General features: G+C 41.6%; 1 protein-coding gene across 2 annotated transcripts in view; it reads left to right on the top strand.

The window, feature by feature from the left end:
• Window positions 1–26,194, top strand: part of VTA1 (vesicle trafficking 1) — a 1,322,571-nt gene that overhangs the window by 665,603 nt on the left and 630,774 nt on the right. For both annotated transcript variants that reach the window (XM_044058895.1, XM_044058858.1), the window contains exon 4: window positions 12,404–12,479. In XM_044058895.1, the coding sequence (XP_043914830.1) occupies window positions 12,404–12,479 (76 nt within the window). The remainder of the gene's footprint in view (window positions 1–12,403; window positions 12,480–26,194) is intronic.

Here is a 26,194-nt window from a genome sequence, read left to right as displayed (position 1 = left end):
ATGCTCAACTCCAGTGAAACATTCCATCACAGACCACGTGTGTTCCAAGACGGTGTGCGATCTTTCTCAGACCTACTGCCACTATGGGAGTGTGATTGTGCATGGCCACGTTGACTCTCAGCAGATGTAGTTGTTGACCTATGCCCATGAGCCCAATGCTCAACTCCAGTGAAACATTCCATCACAGACCACGTGTGTTCCAAGACGGTGTGTGATCTTTCTCAGACCTACGTCTTTCCACTGTTTCAGTCAACCGTTCCAGGGTATCTGCAACATGGTGGAGGCAGTCACAGATGTCAGATTGTCTTGCATCTGTAACCCTAAGTCGTCTGGAGTTCCTTTCTGAACATACCTGTGCCTCCATGATGCCCCTAAACATATGCCAAGTGACACATGATAAGGCATCTGTGACAGGTGGTGGAGGGACAGCAGGCCTCCTATGGGCACCCCATCAATCCACCTGGGTGGAACCTCGCCAGCTGTTTGGCTATGGCCAGTGTCAACAGTCACTGAAGCCACAGTAGCCACACTTCCTTGTTCAATGTCCCCACCCTCTGACTGTCCAATATCTGTGGCCTCAAGGGACTGGGCATGCATATGCATACTGGCTGTATACAATGATAATGAGGGTGGACAAGGGATGTTAACATCTGTGTCTGATTCAGGCTCTGCAACCCCCAGCTGTGCCTCAGTTTGACCACCATTATTATCAGTGTCTGGAGAGAGACTGACATCAGGTTGTGAAGGGGACAAAGACTAGCCTCCCTGGTTACCTGTGATAAAAAGGAAAAAGCAATACATTGATACCTGCTTTCCTATGCTCTGCAGTGCTATGGTTCAATATATGTTAAACTGTATACACTGCTGTCACTATTACAGACTTGTATAACCCCCAACCTCACATAGTAGGATATGAGGACTTTATTTTCTAACCCCAATCTGTAGTTATTTGGAAATAATTCATTAAGCAAGAATCTCATGAGCAAAACATAAATTATGTACACTGTTTACATTCTGCAAAAATCTGCACAGTTGACAGTTATGGCAATCTGTGATTTCCTGACAATACTGTCAAGTCAATCACTATGGTCACACCTAAAAGGCAGAGATGTGACTCTAAACTGAGTGCTTTCAGAAAATATCTGCCCATTTGGCAGTCATGCAAACAGTACATCAATCCACCCAGTGGGCCTGGGATGACACTTTAGCAAATGCATTGAACTATAGCTACATCTCTGACAAAACAGTTTTGTGCTTACCAGCAGGAGGAGCATGGCCTCTTCCAATTCCTGACGGTCCTGAAAAAAATTTGAGGGAAAGGTAATGGCAACCAAACCACATGTTACAGCATAACATGTGTAGTACGTCCAAATGTCTCACATTTACAGTAGCTGTTATGTTAACAGGTATGTGGGTCACAATCTCTACATGAGTTTAAAACTGCAGCTAATCTCCTTCCCCCCATAAAACACCTGACACCCATGTAAAACTATATACTCCTTGACATGCTGAATGCAACAGTATTCCAATGCTGATCTAACTAAGTATACCTGGGCACTTCTCTTGAGAGGAATGGGTGCCACACACATCCACAACATATTGGCTGATGGATGCCTGGGAGCTGTCCTGTGTTGCAGGGTTTGCCAGGAATTCTTCTGTGGCTGAGAGAGGTTGTTCTCCTGCAAGCTCCCCACCAGTGATCTGACAATCCCTGGGCATATCAGCTGCACGTCTGCATGCTGAATTTGTCATATCCATGGCACAGTGTTGAACCTGCTCATAGGTACGATTCTGCTAACCTACAGCACTGATGTTATGCACCAGTTCATCCCACAGGGCTGTACGCTCTAGCCTATTTGCCCTCCCTCTGAACAGCAGGACCTGGTAATGTTGGTGCAAAGCCTTAGTGATGAGGTTGTTTTCCACCTCTGTAAATAGTGCTGTGTGATGTGCATGCATAATATTTCTTGAAATACAAATAACTGAGAACACATCAGGCTCACATATGTGGGAGGACAATATGTAGAGATACAACTATAAAGGAAGGCTATCAGTATTCGCAGCTTGATTGCACATCTCATATGCAACAGTGTGCCAGACATATAAAGGGTGTGGATGCAACTAGGATAGTAGCAACAGTGACCTATTCCTGTTTGTGCCATGACAGATATGTATGATCATGCACCCAACACAGTAGTCCATTGTAGTGTGCCCCACAGCAGGCAACCCCCCCCCCATATAATTTGTATTAGCAATGCCAATAAAGTAGCAGTGTACTATTACAACTGCTATCAAAGGAAGTAGATCACACAGCATTATTCCCTTGCTGTACTCTACATCCTCTGTACATGTAACATGGCTGGAGATCAATGCCATGTCATCACTACAGTTTTAACAAAGGTTTACTGATGTAATCCCCATTCTCCCTAAGTATATTCAAACATATGCATCATGTTGGAAACAAAGTGGTTACATACTTGATGGAGTACAGTACTCATCTGTTGAAGGATACTGCTGTGTTAGTAATGTGTTAACAAGTTAACAGTACGAACTAACTCTCATACATACTGGCTCCCCTAGCTAGAAGTTTTGACTTTTTAAAATGGTTCTCATTAGCAGATGATTGCCTCTGAACCGATCTGTGGTTCAGAAATGCTACATGCAGCCTACACAGCTGATTTGCAGTATAATCAGCTAATCCCATGCAGCTAATCAGCCATATATAAGTCTTCAATGTAGATTCCGTCCCCTTTCTCATATGTTGGGGTGGAATTTACTGGGGCACAGATACAACTTTAGCACAGAGAGAATGTTTGTAGCAGCTACTTTTTACGTACAGATGTGTGCGCTACAGGCTGAAACTGCTCCTTCAGCTGCAGGCAGTAGGCACAGACAGTGAGGCTGAAGACTGTGCAGGATGACAACACTTAAGAGTAACTGTGGGACCTGTGGCAGCCTTGATGAACAGCCAGAGCCAAATCGAGGGAACACATCACACTGTAAATTAAGGTATTTGTTTAAGGTAAGTGTGTTAGCCAAAAGCATCATTAATAGAGTAAAAGACAACATGCTTTTTGTGTCCTAGTACAAGGTGGGGGTACATCAACCATTTTGTCAACCAGTTGGACAACTGCCAAGTCATGTGTTATGTCATGATATATCATCTGGAACGTGTGTGCTGGCAACAGTTGCTTCTAGCATGACCTTCATATATGTATGTTCCCTATGCAGCTGTGGTTGTCTGTAATATCACTAGAAAATGATTGTGGACTTCAGTCTGATATTACATGGCCACATTTGAATTACATAGGAATTCATGCTAATGCATAAACTGACATTCTGTGCACTTTCTAGCTTTGCAATGGGAGTAGTTTAAATGTGATCCTATCTGTTGACTGTGACTTCCATTATTTAGAAGCAGACTTTCCATCTGTACTGCTTTGGGTGGATAAATAGGTGATGAGACAGTCATACTTATCAGAGTTTATAATAGTGATGTACATGTACATGTATTTTAAATGCTAGACACAGCTGTATTTGAACCCAGGACGATGTGGACCAGAAATTAAAGTTTTCAAAGGATTTAACATATTGAGCTACAGAGTTGTTGTGGTGCTGCGGTAGCGTTGTCGCCTCACAGTAAGACGCTGTCCGGTTCGATTCTCAGCTAGAGCGTCTTCTGTGTGGAGACGTGCGTGAATGGGCATGCCTTTGTTGAAGGTTGTGCACCAGGGCTGGCAAGTCGGCATGTAAAAATCCACTGCCAATCATTAGCGGACCGGAGTTCCGCTGTGGCAACCCCTAACCAGGAAAAGCCGAAAGACGCAAGCAAGCTACAGAGTCGTTGTTATAGCAGGTTTTACATGTTGTAGACATAATTGCACAATTAACTGCTATCATATACCTCACTTAACATCTATTAGTATGTGTATGGCTTTATAGTGATGTATTTCTCTACCAGAGTCCCAGTTAAATTCTTATTTTTCCATTAATCTTTTAGCAGATTTGCTGTGCAGTGCGGCGCAATGTGCAGCATCACGTAAACAAGCTTAATGATCAGAAAATGACAATTACTGTGTTTTACTTAAAACAGTGCTAATTAACTGGCTGTATGGCTTAGTGGGTTGATGCACTGTTGTTCAAGTGAAATGGTACTGGGTTTGAAGTAGGGCATACGCAGCATCGGGCAATAATTCTTTAAAGAAAAGAAAATTGGGGAGATCGGACAGTGATAAAGTGGGGGTGCAAGCAGGGGGAAAAACATAGTGAAAGGCAGGTAGGAATATGCATTTCCTCAACAGCAATAACTGCACTTGCAAAGATTTTTAGCTGAATTTGGACAGTCATGCCCAAAGAGAGGGATGCCAACAACATAAGAGTTTTGTCAAGCCAAATGGGCCATATTAAGGGTGTTCAGGGGACATGTGTGTGAAATGGAGGGAGAGCTATGTATAGGACAATTTTTTTTTGGGACAGGTGTCTTTTTTTTCTGTTTTAAGGAGAGAGTGGAATGTAGGGGAAGGGACATAGGTATGTGTGAAGAAGGTAAGTTGGGAAGGTGAGGAAGCATTTGTAGACAGACAAGACAACAGACAGGGTTGGTGTGGAATACAAGAGGGGAGTGAACACTTTGGTTGGGGAGGGTGTTGGAGAAATCTAGTCCCATGGACTTCATACATGGTAGCAGTGTGAGTCAAGTCCTCACCCATGGGACTGTAAGCACTGTACCTTCATTGCTCCTGTGGTCTTAGTGGTCAATGCCGGCATCTGGGGACAGAATTCCCTACCAGGATAGACAGCATGCTCTCCATCCGGCATAGATGTGCACCAACAATTTGGTGCACAACCCTACACACTATGCCTGGCAGTTGATCTCTGGTAACAAACTCATCCCCTCCACTCCCAGAGGGGGGGACACATCCCTAGTCTGTGAGGTGGAAGGGGCAGCAGAGGGGGTGCCACCGGGCTGCAGCCCAGATTTGCTGGGCCCCCGTGCCTCGGCTGGGGGAGCCGTGAACCAGCCTACCTTGTCATGCTGTAGTAAGTAAAATGTAAACATAAAGTTAAAATAAGCATAAACCAAACTGTAATTAATAACAAAAGAGAAAACTGTAATGGGTAATGGAAATAAATTGAAAAGAATATGTAATGAGGAACACAACAATAAGTAATGTAAATGAAAAGTTTTTTTTTAACAGCAAAGCAGTATTAAATGATACATAAAGCCAGCAGAAGAGGTAATAACAAATAATATGATAATATAAAATGATTATACTAAATATATTGATTAAATAAATAAGAGAAGGGGTTGGGTGAGAGAAAAAAGAACATTAGTAACATCACAGATAATAAAACTAAACATACTGCAGCTACATACTTCTAGATATGTTAGATTTCACTTGAGACCACTGTCTGCTATGCCATTTATTATTTGAAATACTACCCTGTTCCTTACACACACACACACACACACACACACACACACACACACACACACACACACACACACACACACACACACACTATAGTACAGATCATATTGCATCTAGTAATCATTCAGTGTTGCTTGTGTTTATGATGTTCCACGTACATACCTCTCAACCTCTTAGCATGGGACGTTATGTGGTACAAAGGCACAGCGATCAGGAACATTCTCAGATTACAATGGTATCAAGGTGTTCTGATAACAGATTTGCCATTAAATTGTATTTTGAGTGATGTTATATATCTGCAAATCAGAAGACTAAGATTTTTTTCTGATATTCATCCTCAGCAATATGGCAGAGGTTGACCAGTAAAACTAGATCATATACCAAACAGACCAGACAGTATGGGGCAATATTCAGTACATTCTGCAAAAATTGTGACATTTGAGAGGTATGTTCATGTACACTGATTACAGTTGACAGCTGGACAGTCATGGCACAGGTCTATGGGTATGCACGTCACATGCAAGCATGGTTATGTTTTATTTATGACATGCTAAAACAGTATTGAATGCTGTGCAGTTTCTCAGTTGGTGGGTGTGGGATTAGAACCCGCAAGCAGTGACTACAGGAGTACTGAACATTTTATTTGAAAAAAATAAATGACCAGAGCACCGTCTCCTTTTACACTTTGATTCTTGTTGTTTCAGATGTTGCATTTAGTACGCATGGATTCTAGGACTACTGTTCATAGATAGGTACTAGGCTATTGGCCCTAGGGCCTATATAAGCCTAGCCAAACAGTACCCTGGCTTTTGCCACCCAAGAAAATTATTTTCCTGTGCCCCTGTCAAGCAGAGCCACAGAAGTGATCCCCGGGGTGAATTTCCTATCTCTCATCCAATCATAAAGATTTTTCTTGAGTGCTAATGAGGAGCTTTGTTTGATATAACTAGGTAGTTTGTTCCAGAGTATGGGAAGTGTCTGAGATAGGAATCTATCCATCCAGCATGTTTTGTTTATTGTGGTGACAAAGTTTAGGTCCATAGAGCGTGTAGCTCGGAGGGATTGGAATTTCTTTATGTGGAGCATGTCCAACAGCTCTGGGTTTGACATAGCTTTGTATGTTAGGCAGAAATCGCCTCTGAGTAGGCGATATGCGACAGAGTAAAGCTGGAGTTTTTTTAGACGGTCTGCATAGGGCATCTGTTTGAGGCCGGTAATCCTCTTTGTGAGGTATTTCTGTGGCCTTTCCAGTTGTAGATGTACGTACCAAAAAGGGCATTGTACTCTATTGTGGATCTAATGAGTGATGAGTAGAGGGGAACAATGACCTCTTTTTTCCTGGATAAGAAACCTTTTGTGATGAGGTGTGCCACGTAGAAGGATTTCCTGACTATTGTGGTGATGTGATTATCAAAGTAGAGACTACTATCCACCTGTGTCACAAGGTCTCTTATCACACTTTCGGTGTTAAGTAGACTACCGCCTATGTGGTAGTTCATGGGTACAGAGTTTTTACCAAAAGGGATGACAATGCACATTTTGGCATTGAGCTTGAGGCCATGGCTTTGACACCAGGCATCTGTCTCAGTGAGGCCCTTTTGTAGGATGTCCACATCGTTAGGAGATTTGATTATGGCTCCTAGTTTGCAGTCATCTGTGAACTTTCTTAGCCAAAGACCTTCTGTGTTAGCCTGTACTTCAGAGAAGTAGATACCAAACAGGAGAGGCGGACCTAGTACTGAACCCTGTGGTACTCCACTTGTCACTGGTCTGAAGTCGGATTTAGAGTCTGCTACTTTCGCAGTGTGTGTTCGGTCAGTGAGCCAGTTGGCAACCCATTTTGTGACATAGGGATTTATACCTAGTTTAGTGAGTTTGTCTGTAATTCCAGAGTGGGGGGATGGTGTTGAAAGCCTTGGCGAGATCTAGATAGGCTGTGTGTACCACCTTACCCTCATCTACAGCTTTGGTGACTGCTTCAAAGAAGTCTATCAGGTTTAGGAGACATGATCTGCCTTTTACAAACCCGAACTGGGTAGGGTCCAGAGTTTGGAGAATACCAATGTCATTGTTTATAAGTTCCATGATAATACGCTCCATAGCCTTGCAGACCAGGCTTGTCAGGCTAATGGGGCGGTAGTTCCCAGGGTCCGTGGTGGCTCCCGCTATGTGGTGTGGGATAACTGTTGCTGTGCGACATTCAGTGGACACAAAGCCTGAGGTGAGGCTATGATTGAACATGGTACTTAGGTGGGGTGCCAGTTAGTTCTGTAGTTCATGTAGAACGCAGCCTGGGATGTTGTCAGGTCCCATGGATGCTGTGTTCTTGGCTTTGGAGAGTGTGTTTTTACCTGTGTGCAGCCGTGATTATAGGTACTTTGCATTCTTCCGGTGTAGAGGTGGGCCCTTTAGGGGATGAGAGAGGAATAAAGTTAGCACTGAACCTATCTGCCAGGATGTTGGCAATATCAGTTGGTTCTGTATATTTAATGCCATTGTGCTGTAACTCAGAGCAGATCTGAGTGTTGCCATTGAGAGTCTTGACATACCTATAGAATGCTTTGTGGTTGTCTTTAGAATCAGTTGCAATTTTGTTTTCGTAACTGGCTTTGGAGGATTTTATGAGGGATCTCAGCTTTTTACTGAGGCTGACCACGGAGTTCCTCCAAGCATGGGATTTTACTCTTTTTTGCAACAGTTTCTTTCTTTTGTTGTAGAGTTTGTTTATAGCAGGGGACCACCAGATTGGCTTCCTTTTTTTTGGAGGATAGCATCTTGGTTCTGTTAGGGATTGCATATTCCATGCACTCGTGTAAGTGCTTATAAAGTGCAATTGTATAGGATTCAGCAGTCGTATCTCTATTGCCCGTCAGCATTGGTGTTGTGAAGTTTGCCACTTCTGTCTTAAGAAGCGTGAAGTTGGCTTTGGAGAAATTTTTTTGCGGTGGTTTCCCTAATGGAGGGGGTGGGGCTGGGATGTGGATGTCTAGGGTGATTTGCTTGTGTTCGGAACTGACCAACAAGGAATTGACGTCTGGTGTGGAACACCGGTTGCCCATGTTGGTAATGACCAGGTCTAAGGTATTGCTGCCCCTGGTGGGGGTGTGGATAAGTTGATCCAAGGCATTGGAATTTATGAATTCCAGAAAACTTTGAGCAGAAGAGTTGGTACATGAGTAGTTTTCCCAGTTAATATTGGGGTAGTTGAAATCGCCCATTATTAGGGTGTTAGGTTGTACCCTAATATTTTCCAGTGTATCAAGAAATGAGGAGTGGGAATCCTGGGGCATGGTGGGGGATCTGTAGCAAGCTACAATTTGCATTGCAGTCTTGCCCAGAGTTAGTTGCACTTAGATAATATAAGATGCATTATGCTGAGCAACTAGCCTGGAGGTGTGGGTATCCTTAATGAATATGGACACGCCTTCACCTTTAGTGCTTTGGTCCAAATTAGGTGGCCGAAAGGTGTGGTATGAATTATAGCCTCTGGAGCCTTGAACCAGGTCTCTGTCACTGCACAGATGTCGATGTTCTCCATTTGAAGGAGTGCCTCGAGTGAGTGCATTTTGAGGTTTAGACTTCTAGCATTGAGTAGCATTACCCTCAGATTTTGCTTGCTTGTACCTGTTACGGTGGTGAATTTGTCATTTGAATCTTGCCTAAAAAAGGCACTATAGGGGTGGCAAGAGCCTTAGCCAGTGTCCGGAATCCCAAGGGTGACAGGTGCAGGCCATCTCTGGCAAAGAATCGTGGTATGTCCATCATGTCATCCCAGGCAAACATTTACTGGATCCACCAGAAGCTTAGCCAATTGTTGAAGTCAGTCATTTTGTCCTTGTACTATGGTATCATTCTGGGTGATGGCAGGATGCTACTCAGGGCTAGGGTCATACCTGCCTGGGCTACAAGATCAGAAAACTCTTCCATGATTCTTTTCATGTAGTCCAGGGAGGTACGTCTCGGGTCATTCACACCAACATGGACAATAACAGAGTCACATTTGTACTTGCTGTGGAATGAGTGCATGCGTTATGTGGGGGATCCTGGCACCTGACAGGCAGCTGACAGTGACTTTCTCCTTGTTTAGCCTGGTGAGTGGAACATCAGTGTGCCTGACTGTAGAGTCACCTATGACTAGAATGTTAGGTACGTTGTTATGCCTTATGGGCTGTCGTTGACTGGCACACTTAGTTTGTTGGCTGTGTGTCATTTGGGTTGTGTTGGGGGGTAGACGTTGCTTGCGTTTCTGCTTTGGAGATCCCTGTTGCTTGTGTAGATTTTTTTTGAGAGCCTCCACGAATGTAGGTGTGTGTTTTGTGTTTCTATGTGTGTGTTTTGGTGGTGTAGGTTTTGAGGGACTATGTGATGAGTGTGGTGTGGTGCAAGTGTTTACCTTCTCCTCTTGACTGTCTAGTCCAGTCTTGGGTGAAGAGAGCTTTGCTTCCAGTTTGGTTATATAAGTGCATCTCTCACAGGTTGTAGTGTTGGGTGGTAGGAGGAGAGGGTTGTCTGTGTACATGAGGCAATTGCTGCATTGCCCCAAGATGCCCAGATTCATCAGGTAGACAGGAAAAAACACCGGGAGCTGACCCTTAGACATGCCTGGATAGGTGCTTATTTATTAAGTACTAAAAACTGTTTCCTCTAGACAAGTGAGGAAAGTTGAGTGCTGTAGTAATTTGTAGCTTATTTAGTGCTTACAGTGAGTTCTGAACAAGTGCTGAGCTCAAAGAAACAGATTTGAGTGCTGAAACTAGAACACTGGCTAGTTCTAAGAAACAAAATTAAGCTAGAAGGCTTCCCTCCAACACAGAAAGGCTTGGGGGCTCAGAAGCTTACAAACAGTCCTGGATACAACACATCTGTATCTTGACTAGACAACTTATAGGAAAGGCAGGAAACAAGCTTAGAACATTTATTTATTTATTTATTTATGTATTTATTTATTTATTTTTGTAAAGGGGAAAGGAGGAGCAGAAGCTAACTGGCTTGGCCTTCTCAACTTACATGTTCACCTATTCATTTATTGAATGCAGTCTACAGCATATTTCAGACAATGAGCAGACCACAACATTGACTATCTGGGTATACCACAACATTAACTAATGGACGGAAGCTTAGCTACACAGTACTGCATGCTTATTTGCTTTAAGTTGCTTGACCAGTTCAGATATGCACTGACACATTAATGAAAGTCTGTGATGTCCCAGGTATTTCATACATGACTGTTAAGACTGCAATATCTGTATGTACTTTATTATTAAGTTATGTATTAAGTTATTACTTTATTGATTTTCTTACATACCACGAGCTTGCCTCATCCTGGCCAAACACCTTGCCTGGGAGTGGACATTGCAAGCCCTCTCTTCTGCAGCTGTGGTAAGAGAAGGAAACCCTTATGCATACCAGTTTTGCACATATTCAGCTTTTATATTTATAAATTACTATAAAACATACTTGCATATATGTGGGGTGTTCCCATCCAGTGCCTCTTGGCCCCAGGTATCCAAGGTTCCCGTCTTCCTTTGATAGAGGTCATCATAATGGTGATGGTATTGCTCACCAGTGGGGAGGATACCAGTTGCACTGGTTAGTTCCCTAGCCAAACTATCCCAGACCTCAGACTTGCATTCTGACCCCTGATCATTGTCCTGCAGCAGCCGGGGTTCATAGCCCTCTACCAGAAGTCCATTGAAAACCATAAACTCCTGCATACCCCACTGTTATGCCGTAAAGCACACACTTTCCCCCATGACAGCAGCTATATCCACAGTCAAGGTCAGGCTGCAAGGAGTAATATGAGAATCTTGCCAGTTGCCCTTTAACTAGTCTGCATTCTCGCCATTGCACTTCATACTGTAACTTTCAAAAACATGACGCGTCGCTTAGCATCACTCAACACCTCATGTTTAAGCGAAGCTTAGCAACATACAAACATGAAAAGCCCATTGACCATGTTTAAACGATGCTTAGCATAGCATCGCACCTTTTCTAAATTTAACAATTATTGATTTTCAAGTCAACCATTGTTTCAGTCACCTGATACAGTTTCACAGCAGTATATGTAAAAGGTATTACTGCCCTGGCCTCGAACCCAGGACCTACTGCACAGTAGATCATGACTCAACCTGTCTAGCCACTGGGATAGTGAAAGGAACTCTTATACTTTAAGATATACTGCAAAGATGCCTGTAAAAGCAGCACAGCTTCATTGCGCGGGTTTGCATGGTGCTAAGCACTGCAGAACTACAATAATTAAATTCATCTGGTTTTTGTTTTCATCTGTCTAGCGTATGCATAATACATAAGTGCGCTGTGCTTTAGCATAACTAGCAACGCGGTGCATCGCGCAAACAAGCACGTAGAAGTAAAAAAAAAAAAGAAAAGAAATTGAACGCATCCGGTTTCTATTTTTAGATATCTAGCACATGCCTGATGTATGGTTGTGCAGAGCTAAGTATAACTAAATAAAGCAGCACATCACGCAAACATGCACATAAACATAAAAAAAATGAAAATACATTCAACTTAGTGAAATAAAATGTCTTGTAGACTTATCAGTCATGGTTAACAGGTTGAAAGGTATGCGAGTGTGCCGTCGGTCTTACATGGATTCAATATCCTTGTTGTTCTGACCTCGCTTAGGCATGCAGCACAGTTAATATGTATGGCACACTGTTGAGGGAGAATAGTGGACGTGTACAGGGATACATTCTGTGTGGGCTCTACATGGAGCCTACATGGACTTTATTGAATCCTGGTGTGCATTTCTGAATGAGTAATACAGTGCCTGTGTATGAATTATCCTGCTGGAACATCTAAAATACCTCATATTTCTACAGTAGCAGAAACCACAGTCTTTGTATAATGTACACTAAGTGTTAGGGAAACACTTGTTTTATAAATTAATGTAAAATATAATTTGAAGTCAGACAAAGTAGAGTTAATGCTAGACTTATCTTCTCTTTCAGGAATATGATTAAGTCCTTCTATACATCAAGTCTTCTGCTGGATGTTCTGTCTGTGTTTGGGGAGCTCACTGAAGAGGTAAGTCCAGGTTGTTGATGAGGTGTTTTTATATTTGCGGTATTAGTGAAATATTTTAAGTTGGTAAATGCCTGTAGTTCCTTAAAAGGCTGAATTTTAAATAAAAATTTAAAGTGTTTGATATGGTGGTGGCTGAGTTTATGCTATAGTTTGTTTTTGCTTCAACAATGAGTTATAAAAATAAAAACAAGGGTTTGTCTGTGCCTAATGCTGACCAGCCTTAGGACAGTGCAATAGTATGGAAGAAAGAGGAAGAGAATCCTGTAGAAATAACTTTCCCATATCAAGGGTAGATGCGTCGTTTCTAATCGCCTGCATGTCTTGCTGGATGGTGTTGCTGCTTTCGTGCGGCAGAAGCATCCAACAGGGTGATCTGTCTTTTTTAATCCCCTTTGTACCCTGCTGGATGTTGCTGCTGTACAAAATACGCAAAACTGTTCAGATTCCTTCAGCATGATTCATATTTCTACACCTAGCACATATGAAAGAACAGTTTTTTTTCACTGTGAAGCAGGATATGCTTAACAAAGCAAGCATTAATGTAACTCATACTTTCCTTCTAACAGTCAACTCTTTTCCTGCCCTTTTGATGTATTACCTGAAATCGATTCCATCCCATAAAGTGAAGATGCAGAAATAGTATGGATTCCTGTTTGTGTAAAGCTTATTAAAACTGATATAACCGAGCCAGTGGTTGAGCAATAGTGTGCTGTTAATATCTAGCATGAGTATCTTTTTGTATTTATGTTCTTGCTTGTCTTTTATGTGTCCTGTGCTTTGTTTATCTGCTTGATAGTGCTGTTTTAATGTATATTTCCTTTTGTTTGCATTATCATTATATTTGTTTGGCATTAAATGCATAAACGTGTTAATCAGGCATTCCCTTGCCTATTTTTTGTACTCCAGTTAATCTGCATCATGTATATGGTTTTCATATCTTCATTGTCTGCTTTATTTCTTAAAGTGCTCACTTACAGCATTTTACACAAAAAGACCAAAGAATAAACAGCATCTGAAATAATTTGTTAGTAGTAGTATTTTGTCCATGTTTATGAGTTGCAGATGACTCATGTAATAGCCCAAGAGTTGCTGCCACCATCCATGGACTTTAATAGGCAATCTGGAAAACAGAAATAGATTTCCAGGCCTTTCTTGCATACCATACATTTGCACACACACACCCTTTTCTTCCATATCATACATGTACATGTGCATGCACACACACACACACACACACACACACACACACACACACACACACACACACACACACACACACACACACACACACGCACCTACAGCTAATTCTACATGACTAGCAAAAGAAAAGCAAATTAATGTTTATCTAAGATCTCTGAGGTAGTCCTGGGACAGCTACCAGCCCCTCACCTCAAGATCTTAAGTCTGGCAAAACTGTAATGACAGGACCCAGAATGTTTTAAGGCCCACAAGTTAAAATTAAGATCTTGAAAGATAACTATGGAGCTACTGATAGCCAGTGTAGGTATGGCAGGAGAGGAATAATGTGATAGTTTGCAAAACACCAGTCAGATTTCTGGCCATGGAATTTTCTACTCACTGTAGTCTGACAAAGTTGTGTGAAAGACTGAAGTGTAAAGTGCATTGTATTAATCATGATGGGAAAGTCCAAATTCATGTATCTGTGTTGCATAGTTGAAGATGTCATAAGATGCTTACTTAGGGAAATGGCCCTTAGGTGGTAATGAGATATGACAGCAACTGTCACCTGACACTTAAGTGACTACATGCTGTCTGAGATTTATCATTCTCAGATTTTTACTGAACTTTATCTGTGTAATCTGTCCACAGAAAATAGATAGACCTGAGTGGAAACTGAGATGATTAAAGGTGACATACACAACAGGCATTGCCTTCTACTTTTTTTGAGTTCATTTTTAAGCAGGTAGAATTCATCCGCTGAAAGATGGCACCCAAGTACCCACAACACAAGAATATTCTTCTTTTTGAGTTGGTTAAAGCAGGTAGTGTTTATCCATTGAAAGACTGTAGCTTAGGCTGGAGAATAAAGCAATTTGGTAGGAGGAGTGAGAAGAAAGAGTGAGGCAATTATATGGAAACATACACCTTAAAATTCATGTTGTTCCAAGCACTAACCGGTGAGTAAGGAAGAGGTACAGGTGAATGTCAGTGAATCTCAGCAATATATTGATATTGAGTGCCTCTGTCATTTGCAAACTCATTTTGTTGTGATCCCATGTATAGTAAATAATAAAGAAGCGAAGACTTAAGTCCTGAGGTACACTGCATGTTAGCAGCTAGCTTCCAGGCTAATTTACCCTTGAAATGTAGAACTGAATGTGCTTTGAGAGTGATGCCAACTGATAACTGTGGAAGGAAGACCATTGTGGGTTGCTTAGTCATTCTGTCAGAAAGAAAAACAGTGAAAGACTGGGCACAGCCATTGATATCTTACAACCATAAGTATGGCAGTCATATTACAGTTTCTGCTTCTAAAAACAGACAGTAATGGATTTGAGAGATCATGAGACATAAGATGGGAGTACATCTCTATGTAAACCACCTTTTCTTTTACTTTACTGATAAAAGGTGACTGAGATTGAGCATTAATTCTCCATATAGAAAGCTGGTTTGTAAAAGATGGTAGTAATGAGGTATGCCTGTTCTAAATTTGAAGCTTTCTTCTCTTCGCTACCTGTCTCTGTCCTCTGCCATAGAAAAGAGAGAGAGATCTGAGTGGAAACTGAGATGATTAAAGGTGACATACACAACAGACCTTGCCTTCTACCTTTTTTCAGTTAATTTTTAAGCAGGCAGAATTCATCCGCTGAAAGATGGCACAACACAAGCATAGTCTTTTTGAGTTGGTTAAAGCAGGTAGTGTTTATCCACGGAAGGAGTGTAGCTTAGGCTGGAGAATAAAGCAATTTGGTAGGAGGAGTGAGAAGAAAGAGTGAGAGAATTATATGGAAACATACACCTTAACATTCATTTTGTTCCAGGCACCTACTACTGAGTAAGGAAGAGGTACAGGTGAATGTCAGTGAATCTCATCAGTATATTATTGATATTGAGTGCCTCTACCTTGTGCAAACTCATGTTGTGGGATCCCATGTATAATAAAGACACTAACATTTACATATTTTGGATTTTACAGAACTCTATGTGAAGTATCTGCCAACTCTGGCACTCATTAAATGTACTTTTAAAGCTACTCATGGTTCAGGACACTAGTTGTTTTTTCAGTTACATCAGAATTCTGCAGTGAACATTAGTATCCCAGTGGTCAATTGTACTTCAACCTATGTCCACCAAAATCAGCATAACTCAGGCCTGCAAAAAATATCTTTGGTGGTGGATTTGTTCATATCACATATCGCGGGGTCATCTGTTCATCCTCCCTCAGCCCAAGGCCACAGTGACCATGAACGCTTCCCAGATCAGGTGGGACATTTCTTGGGAAAGACTTCTTAAGGCATGTGGTCCCCCAAAGAGGCCAACTTAAATATCAATGTGCTGGAAATGAGAGCAGTACTCCTACCATTGCAGGAATTCCAAGACTAATTCCAAGACTCTCTCCCTTCTGGAACTATTTTTATTTATTTATTTATTTTACATTTGTTAACCGGGGGTGTCTGACTGAGCCAAAAAGGCCCTTTTTCAGCGGCTCTGGGAGAAAAGCTCCACAAAGAAAAATTAGACACATTTAGTTATTTAGACATGATCAGTATACACACAAATTACAGGAGACATGTTTTTACAGTGGTATGCGACACATAAACAGTTAGTGGAGAGAACAAACAAAAAAATATTAATTTTAAAAATAAAGGTAATTAATAGATTTGGGGTGTACAGCTGAAATTTGGAACATAGGTAGAATACATACATAGTACACAGGTACAGTACATACATTGTAGATTAGCCAGTGTTTGTGAGTAAGATTGAAAACTATTATCAAGTGCTCTAGATTTTGTATGTATGTTATTGCATTTCAAATGGACAATGTCTGTAGTATGGTACATCAACAAGCAAGGAGGAACCAAATCTTATCCCTTCTTTTGAGAAGCAATGAGTGTGTGGCAATGGGCGATCTCTTCAAATTGATTTCTGAGAGTAATGCATATACCAGGGAAGTCCAGCGTGATAGCAGACAAATTGAACAGGTCCATCTCATTACCTCATGAGTGGTCTCTCAACACAAAAGTGGTAGAAATGATATTCCACCAATGGGGTCAGCCATGCTGTGGCCTAATTGCATATCCCTTGAACGAAACATGCCATAATCCCTCCCTGAGGGGAGTCACCGAGAAATGCTCTCCTTCGCGATTGCTCCCCAGGTCTTCTCTATTCTTATCCCCTAACCCCCTTAATCTCCAAATTCCTACAGAAAGTATCTCAATTGAAGAGCGATGTCATCCTTATTGCCCCTTATTGGCCTCAATAGATTTAGTTTCCCTTCCTTTGGCTTCATCTACTTCACCCACATTGGATTCTGGATCCATTTCCAGACCTCCTATCTCACCCAACAGATAAGACTTTCCTGGACATCTTGGGCCTAAAACTGACTGCATGGTTTCTGCAGTTTCTTTGATAGCTCTCTTCTCCAGTGAACCACATTCTTTTATCTTCTCACAAACCTTCCACTAGGAGAAAATTAAATGCAAAAGATTTGTCCTTTGGGCACAGCAACAAGACATGGACCCTTTTGCAGCACCGGTGTATGCAATTCTGTAATTCCTGGATTCTGTCTTTAATGAAGGGTTCAGTTGGCTGTCATTTACAATTTTTACATGGGGTTGATAATTGTCTTTTGGCAGCTTCACATCTTTGTAAAACCATTATAAAAGGAACCTTTCTACTTAAACCACCCTTCAGGGACCCTACTCCACCTTGAAATCTAAGTTTAATGTTGCGGGCCTTAACCCAGAGTCCTTTTGAACCAGTTGCAAAATGTAAATTGTGATATCTGACTTGGAAAACTATATTTCCCATAGCCATAACACCAGCAAGAAGAGTTTCAAAACTTCAAGCTTTATCTTCTAGAGCTTTCTGTTTAGTTTTTCATAAAGATAGTGTGTCCTTAAGAACCAGTCCTTCTTTCCTTCCTAAGGTGGTGTCAAGATACAACATTAATCATATTATAACCTCCCCGTATTCTTTCAAAATTTTTCAAACAAAGGTGAACGCATTTTACACTTTTTAGATGTCGACAGACAATTACACTTTTATCTTCACAGACTGGATAAATTTAATTTAGAAAGTAAGATCAATTCTTTGTGTCTTTTTCAGAAACTAGATTGAGTCAGCCGGTTTTGAAAGTAACCTTAAAATGGGTGACAGCATTTTTTTGCCTATAAAAAGTTTGGTCTGGCTTTGCCCATTCAGCCAGGTCCATGGCAACTTCATCAGCCTTTTTATCCAGGACTTCCGTGGATGATGTTTGTGTGGCTGTGACCTGGGCCACTCCCCATTCCTTTATTCATTACAAACTGGATCTGGTCTTAAGGGGAAGAGAGGCCTTCGGCTCTACAGTACTCATGAGAATATCCTTCCTTAGCATCCATCTGGGATTCAGGTAGCTGGGGACTCTGTCCAATATGGTGGGGAATGAATGAAAATTGGTGACATCAGATAAAGAAGTTATGTACTCAGCATAGCATTCCATCCCTTTTGTCCATCTTCATTCTTCCTCAACTCCCCTCCTTCCAGCCCCTCTACTCCTCTATCTTGAGGACTTCTGGATGAACAGGAAGACATTAGAGGAGCCAAAGTTCCTTCTGTTGGCGCTCCAGATAGTGACTTTCCATCTTAAAGCTATAAATGTATTCTATCATACATTAAGAAGCTGCAAACAAGATCTGGGTAATGAGGGGGATTGCTGCATTGTGGATAAAGGAGGAGCTCGAGAGCTTGTAATATCCACGAGCTATGAATCAGTGGCTGAATCAGATCTGAGTATCAGAGCCAAACCCATATGTTAAGAAGGAATGAAAATGGACAACACAGATGGAAAGTTACAGTGAGTACAAAACTTCTTTTTTTTTAGGATTTTGTATTTCACTGTGTGTAATTTCTTCATGACTTGAGCTGTGCCTGAAAAGGGTCCTTGGACCAGTGTACTTGGTTAACAAATTTACAGGATGGTTAATAAATGTATAAGTAATTAAAGCCCAGAAGTATGAATCCATTTAAGTGCAGAAATTGAGATTTTATTTCCTCTTTTTCCAATATGTAATAATTTTGAAGCAATATATTTATTGGTAGGTTGTATAGACACAGTGCACCCCCTACAAAAAAGTCTTGTTTGGACATCTCCAGTTTCATACTAATGGGTATTTATACTTTTGGACATTGCACCTGTGGTAGGGAGATGGAAATAAGGGTGTGTTTTAAAAATGTAGAGAAGGATCCCTCCTCCTTAAAGATGATTGCATAGTCAAGTAAGTAGGTGGACCCTGAAATTCCAAGCAAGATTAAACTAACCAAGCAGGTCTGGGAGGCATTCCAGTAGTCAAGCCAATATAGTTGATGCAGCATCCATGATCTCTTCATGACTGACAAACATCAAAATCAGCAGTTCCTATTCAGAACAATGCAGTGAACTTTGGACACATCTATGGTGAGAAAGTATATAATCTTGGCGTCCCAGTCTTTAGTCTTTACAGAAAGTATGTGGTTTCTTTACTTTTTGAAGATGAAAATATTTTTCAAATATTAAGACAGTATGGACTTTGTAGTCTGTCAACTAACCAAACAATCCTGGCTAGATCAGTTGAAATGTAAATTTCTTTTAATTGACAGAGAAAGCCCTGCCTAAGGCAACAACAGTTTTAATGGATAATTCTCAATTTATAGAAGCTCTACACAGTTGTGTAATGACTTTGAATAGCATGAAAGCACTTAAGGTGACAGTGGATGTTAAGTGACTATTCACAGTTGTCCCCAATGAATATGTGTAAAATTGCATCCGGGAGTTTCTCAAATGCAAGTTGTTTGGAAGTTCAGTTATTTCACAGGTTTGTTCACTGTTGAAGATGATTTTAGAGAATAACATCTTTATATATGAAGCTGAAGACTACTAGCAAAAATTGGGGGGAGGGGTGATGGTCACCTCATGGGCCAATAACTACTCTAACCTGATTATGGCATATTGGGAATAAGAACATGTTTTTAATAACAGAAATACATGAAGAAAGATCATAATCTATTATGGAAGATTTGTTGACTATGTATTCCTTTTATGGCGAGGTGATGAATATGAGCTTTTGAGATTTGTGGAGTACCTGGCAGGTACGATGTCTTTTCTGGAGTTTAATGTGCAAAACTCAACCAGAGAGAGATTTTTTGGATGTTACTATTCTATTGAATGATGAAGAGAAGTTCACTGCACATATACATAGTAGAGTGTTGAAGAAATCATCATTTACATAGGACAAGTATGCATCCCAAACACATCTATCCACATATGGTTAAGGGTCAGCTTTTGTGAAAGTCGAAGCTGTGTACTGATGACTCTGTGTGATATGAATCTGGACAACTTATGAAAGATCTACTAGCTCTTGGATATAAGGACTTTCAAAGAAGAACTAGAGGAAGACCTTAAATTTCAGCAAGAGGGATGGAAGGTAGAACATCATAAGGAATCAGGCAGTCTAAGATGCCTGCTTAAGTATAATAGTGATATCTTGGATGTCTTTGAAATAGTCAAGAAGAACTGGAAGATTTTAATGATGGATAATAATCTGAGACGTATAGTGGGTGGTACTTCTAGATACTTAAGAATAAAATGAATTTAAAGAGACTTTTATGCCACAAAGAATATCTTGGATCTCAGCAATTTACCCATAGAATAGGTACATTTCCTTGCAAGAAGTGCAAGACATGTCCTTGTATAAATACCAGCAACTGTTTAATACATCCTATTACTGGTCGGTTGTATCAGTTAAGGACATATGTGGATTGCAGCATGAAGAATATTATATATGTTGTTTTTTGTGATATTTGTCAAGGGTTCTATGTTGGGAAAATGAATAGAGCCTTGAAGGAAAGGATATTCCATCACCTTAGTGACATCAGACTTTCTATACAATTAAATACTTTGTTGCAACATACCCAAATAAATCCTGGACATAAGTTTTCTTTTTTAGCTTGGGAGAAGGTACAAGTTAGCGTAAGAGGTGGAGACCTATTACATAAAATAGAAATGGATAGCTGATTTACAACCAGATAGACATCCAGGACTTAATGACATGATTCCCTTGAAACCAGAATTAAAAAGAAGGAAGCTTTGGAGGTATCATTTGATTGGCTGGAATTGACTGTAAAAGTGGAAGTTTTTTTTAACCAAACAGGATCTGAAAAAGGCATAATATAGCCAAAAGCATTTATCCTGTAATCATGTATCAGTGTGACTGCTTTTATTGTTTTTAGCTTTGTCTACATTGTGGATTGTGTTTTTTCGGAATAACTTTCTCTCTCCCTGGTGGTATCTCTGCTTGTTTTTATGGAATTGTGCTGTTTTGGTAGAGTAGCCTTCAGCAGACCAAAAGTTCCTTGTTTTTGTTGATTAATCCAGCTATTAAAAGTTAGTTTCACAGACGGGTTTGTAATTCTACCTAATGCTAGTAAATACGTGGCAGACAGGGGTATGGTCTTACAATCTGCACCGCTTTTTGTACTAATATACAAAGAATGATGAGTCTTAACATTATACATGGGATGCTTATACTTGTCTCCGGTTATGGCCAGCACATGCCACACTCAAATACACTGAACAGCTGCAGGGAAGAGTTATAACTACTGTGTTCCCAGAATTTCATCCACCTTGTTCTCAGCCTAATACCTTCTAGTGCTATCTTACCAAAAGTAAGTAAAGCTTGGCAAGATTAGTTTTGCATGTACACACACACACACACACACACACACACACACACACACACACACACACACACACACACACACACACACGCAGCCAGCATTAAGAGGGGATACTGATGTCTTTCAAGTGCAGGCATCCACTTCCTGTCTTAATGGCAGCATGCTGTCACCACCTGGAACAGTATAACATGCCAAGAACATAGTTGCTATCCATTGTTTTAAAATAAGCCATCTGTAATATAATTGTTTGAGAGCTTTGGCTAAACAGCCATCCTTTGGAAGGTGGATTCAACAGTTAAGAAATCACCAGTTCTGTAATCATACCCCTTGTGGCGCTCCTCCCTGGGCCAGTAATCAACGAGCCTGAATCCATACCACTGACACCATGTGAGGGACGTTCAGTTGGAACGAAAAAAGATACACATGATATTTCCAGATGCAACTCCCTACATCAAGCACAATTTCTCTTAAGAGAACAAAGGGAACACACTCAGTTCTGAGTCTGTTCTCCCTCTCTCTCTCTACAGGCCCCCCAGTATGACTCCCAACTGGCACAGCTGTAGAATTGAGTACTCAGCTGAGTCTCCAAGCCAAGTCCTCCACCACTTTCTCTGTGAAACCAGTGTTCTGTGTCCCTGCTTCAAGCAGCTGCAGCTGACACACACACTTTGAGATTTGATTTGCACAAACACTGACACACACACACACACACACACACACACACACACACACACACACACACAGGGAAAGGCTGGCACCGATTTACTTGCTCTGCTACCCTTTGCTCAGACTGTAAGATAGTTACTGCCACTAGACACTCCAAATCCAGCTACTCCAAGGTTTGTACAAGGGTACCCAATTATACTGAGTGAAATTAATACTAATACAAATAGTGTTTGACCAAACCAATAAGGCTTTCAGGAGCATCCACAGTGTCACCAAATAAATATACGTAGTCTCAAATGTTAAAATATTCCCTAAAGGATCAGCGACAATGAAAAGTTTAAATATGTCCAATAAGAAATAATAAGAACATGAAAATACTAAATATCTATTTACAATAAATACCAGAGTTTCAATTACAGGAAATATTAAAAATAATCAGATGGATAGATTCATACAGTTACAGAAAAGTAGTACTTATCTAATCTCACTATATGTTCCTGACTTATCTAAAGTACTATCCCTGGTTACTTACTAAATCAAGGCAAAATAAAGTGGGTGAGGAGTCCTTCTTTTTCAGGTTTCAAGAACAGATGGCTCTGAGAGTTCTGTCTCTTCAAGTATGAAAACATCATTTCAGCCCTGGATTATACAATGACATCAAATGCATCTGGTCATCTGACTTTGGTTCCCATTCTACCCCCCTTTACTAGAAACTGAACCAGAATTTTGCACATGTGTGTCATAGAGTCCCCTTCAAGGGAACAACATTACACAACATTGAATCTCTGATCTGTGAAGACCATATGATCAAAGTTGTGAAATATCGAACTTTCTGAATGGAGATCGCCGTACAGTGAAGAATGGGAAATTTACCATTCTCTTCACTGTAGTGCAATCTCAGAGTTGGTATGTTTAAGTGCCAGGGGGTGTGGGGCATGCGGGGGGCCTTGCCCCCCCCCCCTGCAAAAGCATGAAATAAGTTTTCACTTGGTATTTTTTTGTTTGTTTTTGTTTTTAAGGTTTGATATTTTACCGCTTCAGTCCTGTGGTCTTCGATGATCAGAGGTTCAATGTGAAATTTCGATCCTTTGAAGTAGACCTGTGTCATAATACATACACATTTGCTAAGATATGTTGCAGCTCCTGGAAGCCATAAAACAATTTCAAACTTACACCCTTCCAGAGTAGCAATTAGTTCACCCCCAAGGACAATACAGAAGGCTTCCTAGTACAGATTTTTTTTTTTTTTTGGCTGCATTGAGACCTGCAAGATACAATCTTTACCCAAATTAAGTAATTTAACTTCAGGATATTTTTTTAAAAGTTAGGTGGACTGAGATTAACCTGATGTCCTTCAAGGATGCATCTGCAGTCATCACATATGGGTTGTCCTGCCTCAGGCAGCCCTTCGGTCGGCCGGATTCCAAAGTCTGGGTCTGGCCTCGGCTGATGTCGCACTTTCCCCGACGTCAGAGCGTCTGGGGTATAAAAGCATCAGCCGACGCCATCTTCCTCAGTCTTTCTTGCCACGTGGTGCCCGAAGCAGAAGCAGTTCGCAAGTGCCGGTCGGTCAGCTCCTGTAATTCAGATACCGAAGACTTCGAAAAAGCTAAGTACCCCATTGGGGACTCTTTCTTGCCTCAGCCGATGTCAGATAAAGTTAATATCTGGCTTGGCTTAGTGGTAAATCACTTTGTCTATGGTGTGCAGGGTCCTGGGTTCGAGCCTTGCAGAGGCTGTTTATTTCCACGCAACCGACTACCTCGGCCCTGGAGGCCCCGGCCGAGTCGGTCATTGAATTACCTTCTGAAACCGGTGTCCAGGAATCTTCCGACACCATTACTGTAGATAAGTCTACTCCTGCACGTGGTGCAGTCAGACCCCCTGCTTCCATGTCCATTAAGGCTTTCTCTAGGGCTAAGGCTGCTAAACTTTCTAAGGATTTGCCTCCCAAAGTTTCCTCTCAGAGACCTTCTTCTAGCTCTCATAAGGATTTCCACTCTTACTGCCTCCCTTGCCTAGGCCCAGACCACGACGTCTCGGCCTGTTCAGCCTGTGCTTCCTTCAACCGACGAACTCTTAGACGTCGGTCGGAATTTGCAGAGGAGTTTTTTGGGGCTAGTTTTGCTTATAAAATGCCGTCGGAGACTCCGACTTCGCATTTAGTCAAAAAAATGGAAGGACAAGGACCGACACACGCGGGCCGCTGTTTCGGCTGAAACCTCGGTCAGGCCTACCGCGAGTGTCTCAGTCTCAACTGAAACAGAGTCCTTGGCTCTTCCTACTACCGAAAACAGGCCCTTAGCTATACCTCCTGTTTTGAATGTAATTGATGATGTCTATTCAGATGCTTGTACTGCCCCTGACTCTCTACTTCCGGCTCCTGCCAAACCTGATAGGTACTACAGGGTCCCGGATTCACATTTTCACCTGTACAAGGCCCACTCTGCTGATCCAGAAACTATTTCCCAGGGCCCTAAAGGGGTTGCAGCTGCCACTGCTAAAAATCCTCTACCCTCTGAAAGGGAGTCCAGAGCATTAGAGAGATGGGGTAAGAAAGTGTATACTTCTGCAACTCTTTCCATGAGGGCATTAAACTGTCAAGTCCATATGATACAGTATCAAGAGTATTTACTAGATGAATTGCATAAGAAACTGTCCTCTTCTGAACCCCTTGATCATAAATCCCTTCAGGATCTGGTGCATAACTCCCAGCAGGTTAGTAACCATTTCTTGCAGTGTGGTTATGATGCATTGGAAGCTTCATGTAGATCTGCTATGACAGGTGCAGTTATACGTAGGCATGCCTGGCTGAAGGAACAATCTCTGCCAGACCATGTTAAAGCTAAGCTTTTGGATGCTCCTATGGAAAAGCAAAAATTATTTGGTTCCACGGCTCAAGAGGTTTTAAAGAAATTTGAAGAAAAGGCAAAATCTGTGCAAACAGTTAAAGACTTTCTGCAAGTCTAACCACCAAGATTCAGCAGAAATTGGCCTACTAAGAATTGGTCCTTTCCGGACTCAGACAGATCTCAAAGAGGCAGGAATAGACGTGCCAGAGGTAGAGGGCAAGCTAGAGGCTCCTACAGAGGCCGTCAGTGGCAGCCTCCCAACCAGAGAGGTGGTGCAGGAACTCCAACTGCTACACCAGGACAGACTCAATGACTTTATTTTGACTCCACCGACCAGGGCTCAATTAGAAGCACCTTTGGGCGGAAAGCTTTCTTTATTCTCAAAAAATTGGCACAGCATTACAAAGGACACATGGACACTGCAAATAATAGACAAAGGATACAGGTTCCATTTCCACTCATTGCCAAAAAGAAAAGGCATGCCAAACCTGCCACCAAATCAGAGGGCAGAGGCTTTGAAACAAATTACCAACTTACTGCAAATGAAAGCCATAGAAAAGGTACCTCTTTCAGAACAAGGCCAGGGATTTTACTCAAGATTATTCCTTGTTCCAAGAAAAGAAAATCAATGGAGGCCTATTCTCGACTTGTCCGCACTGAACACGTACCTCATTGTGCCAAAATTCAAAATGCTGACTGTACAGCAACTCCTTCCCATGCTGGGCAAGGGGTCTTGGCTGGTGACTCTAGACCTCAAGGAGGCATACCTGCATGTCCCTATTCGACAAAGCTGCAGAAGACACCTCAGATTTCTTGCAGGGTCAGAGCATGATCAATTCTCAGCATTGCTCTTTGGCTTATCTACTGCGCCCAGAGTATTCACGAAATGCCTGGCATCAGTAATTGCACACTGCAGACTTCAGGGGATTCAAATCTACCCTTATCTGGACGACTGCCTAATACAAGCGGACAGCAAGCAAACTTTGTTAAAGGACTTGGACTATGCCATCCACCTGTTACAGGCCTTGGGATATACAGTCAACATCCAAAAATCAAGACTGGTTCCATCCCAAAGAATAACTTTTCTGGGTGCAGATCTAGACACAACCACCCAGATGGCTTTTCTCACAGAAGAAAAACAAGAACAGCTACCAGTTTACTTTCAGAATCTCACAAGACAAACTCAGATGACTGCAAGGAAAATCCTGCAGGCCCTGGGTTACATGGCATCTTGCATTCTTCTGATTCCACAAGCAAGGCTTCATATGAGGAAATTACAATGGTACCTAAGAAGTTTATGGACTCAGCACAGTCACAGCT

The sequence above is a fragment of the Protopterus annectens genome, chromosome 1.part0, assembly GCF_019279795.1.
Source record: "Protopterus annectens isolate FY-2018-M chromosome 1.part0, PAN1.0, whole genome shotgun sequence".
In the NCBI taxonomy this organism is placed as follows: domain Eukaryota; kingdom Metazoa; phylum Chordata; order Ceratodontiformes; family Protopteridae; genus Protopterus; species Protopterus annectens.
This window is presented reverse-complemented; position numbering and strand designations above follow the sequence as displayed.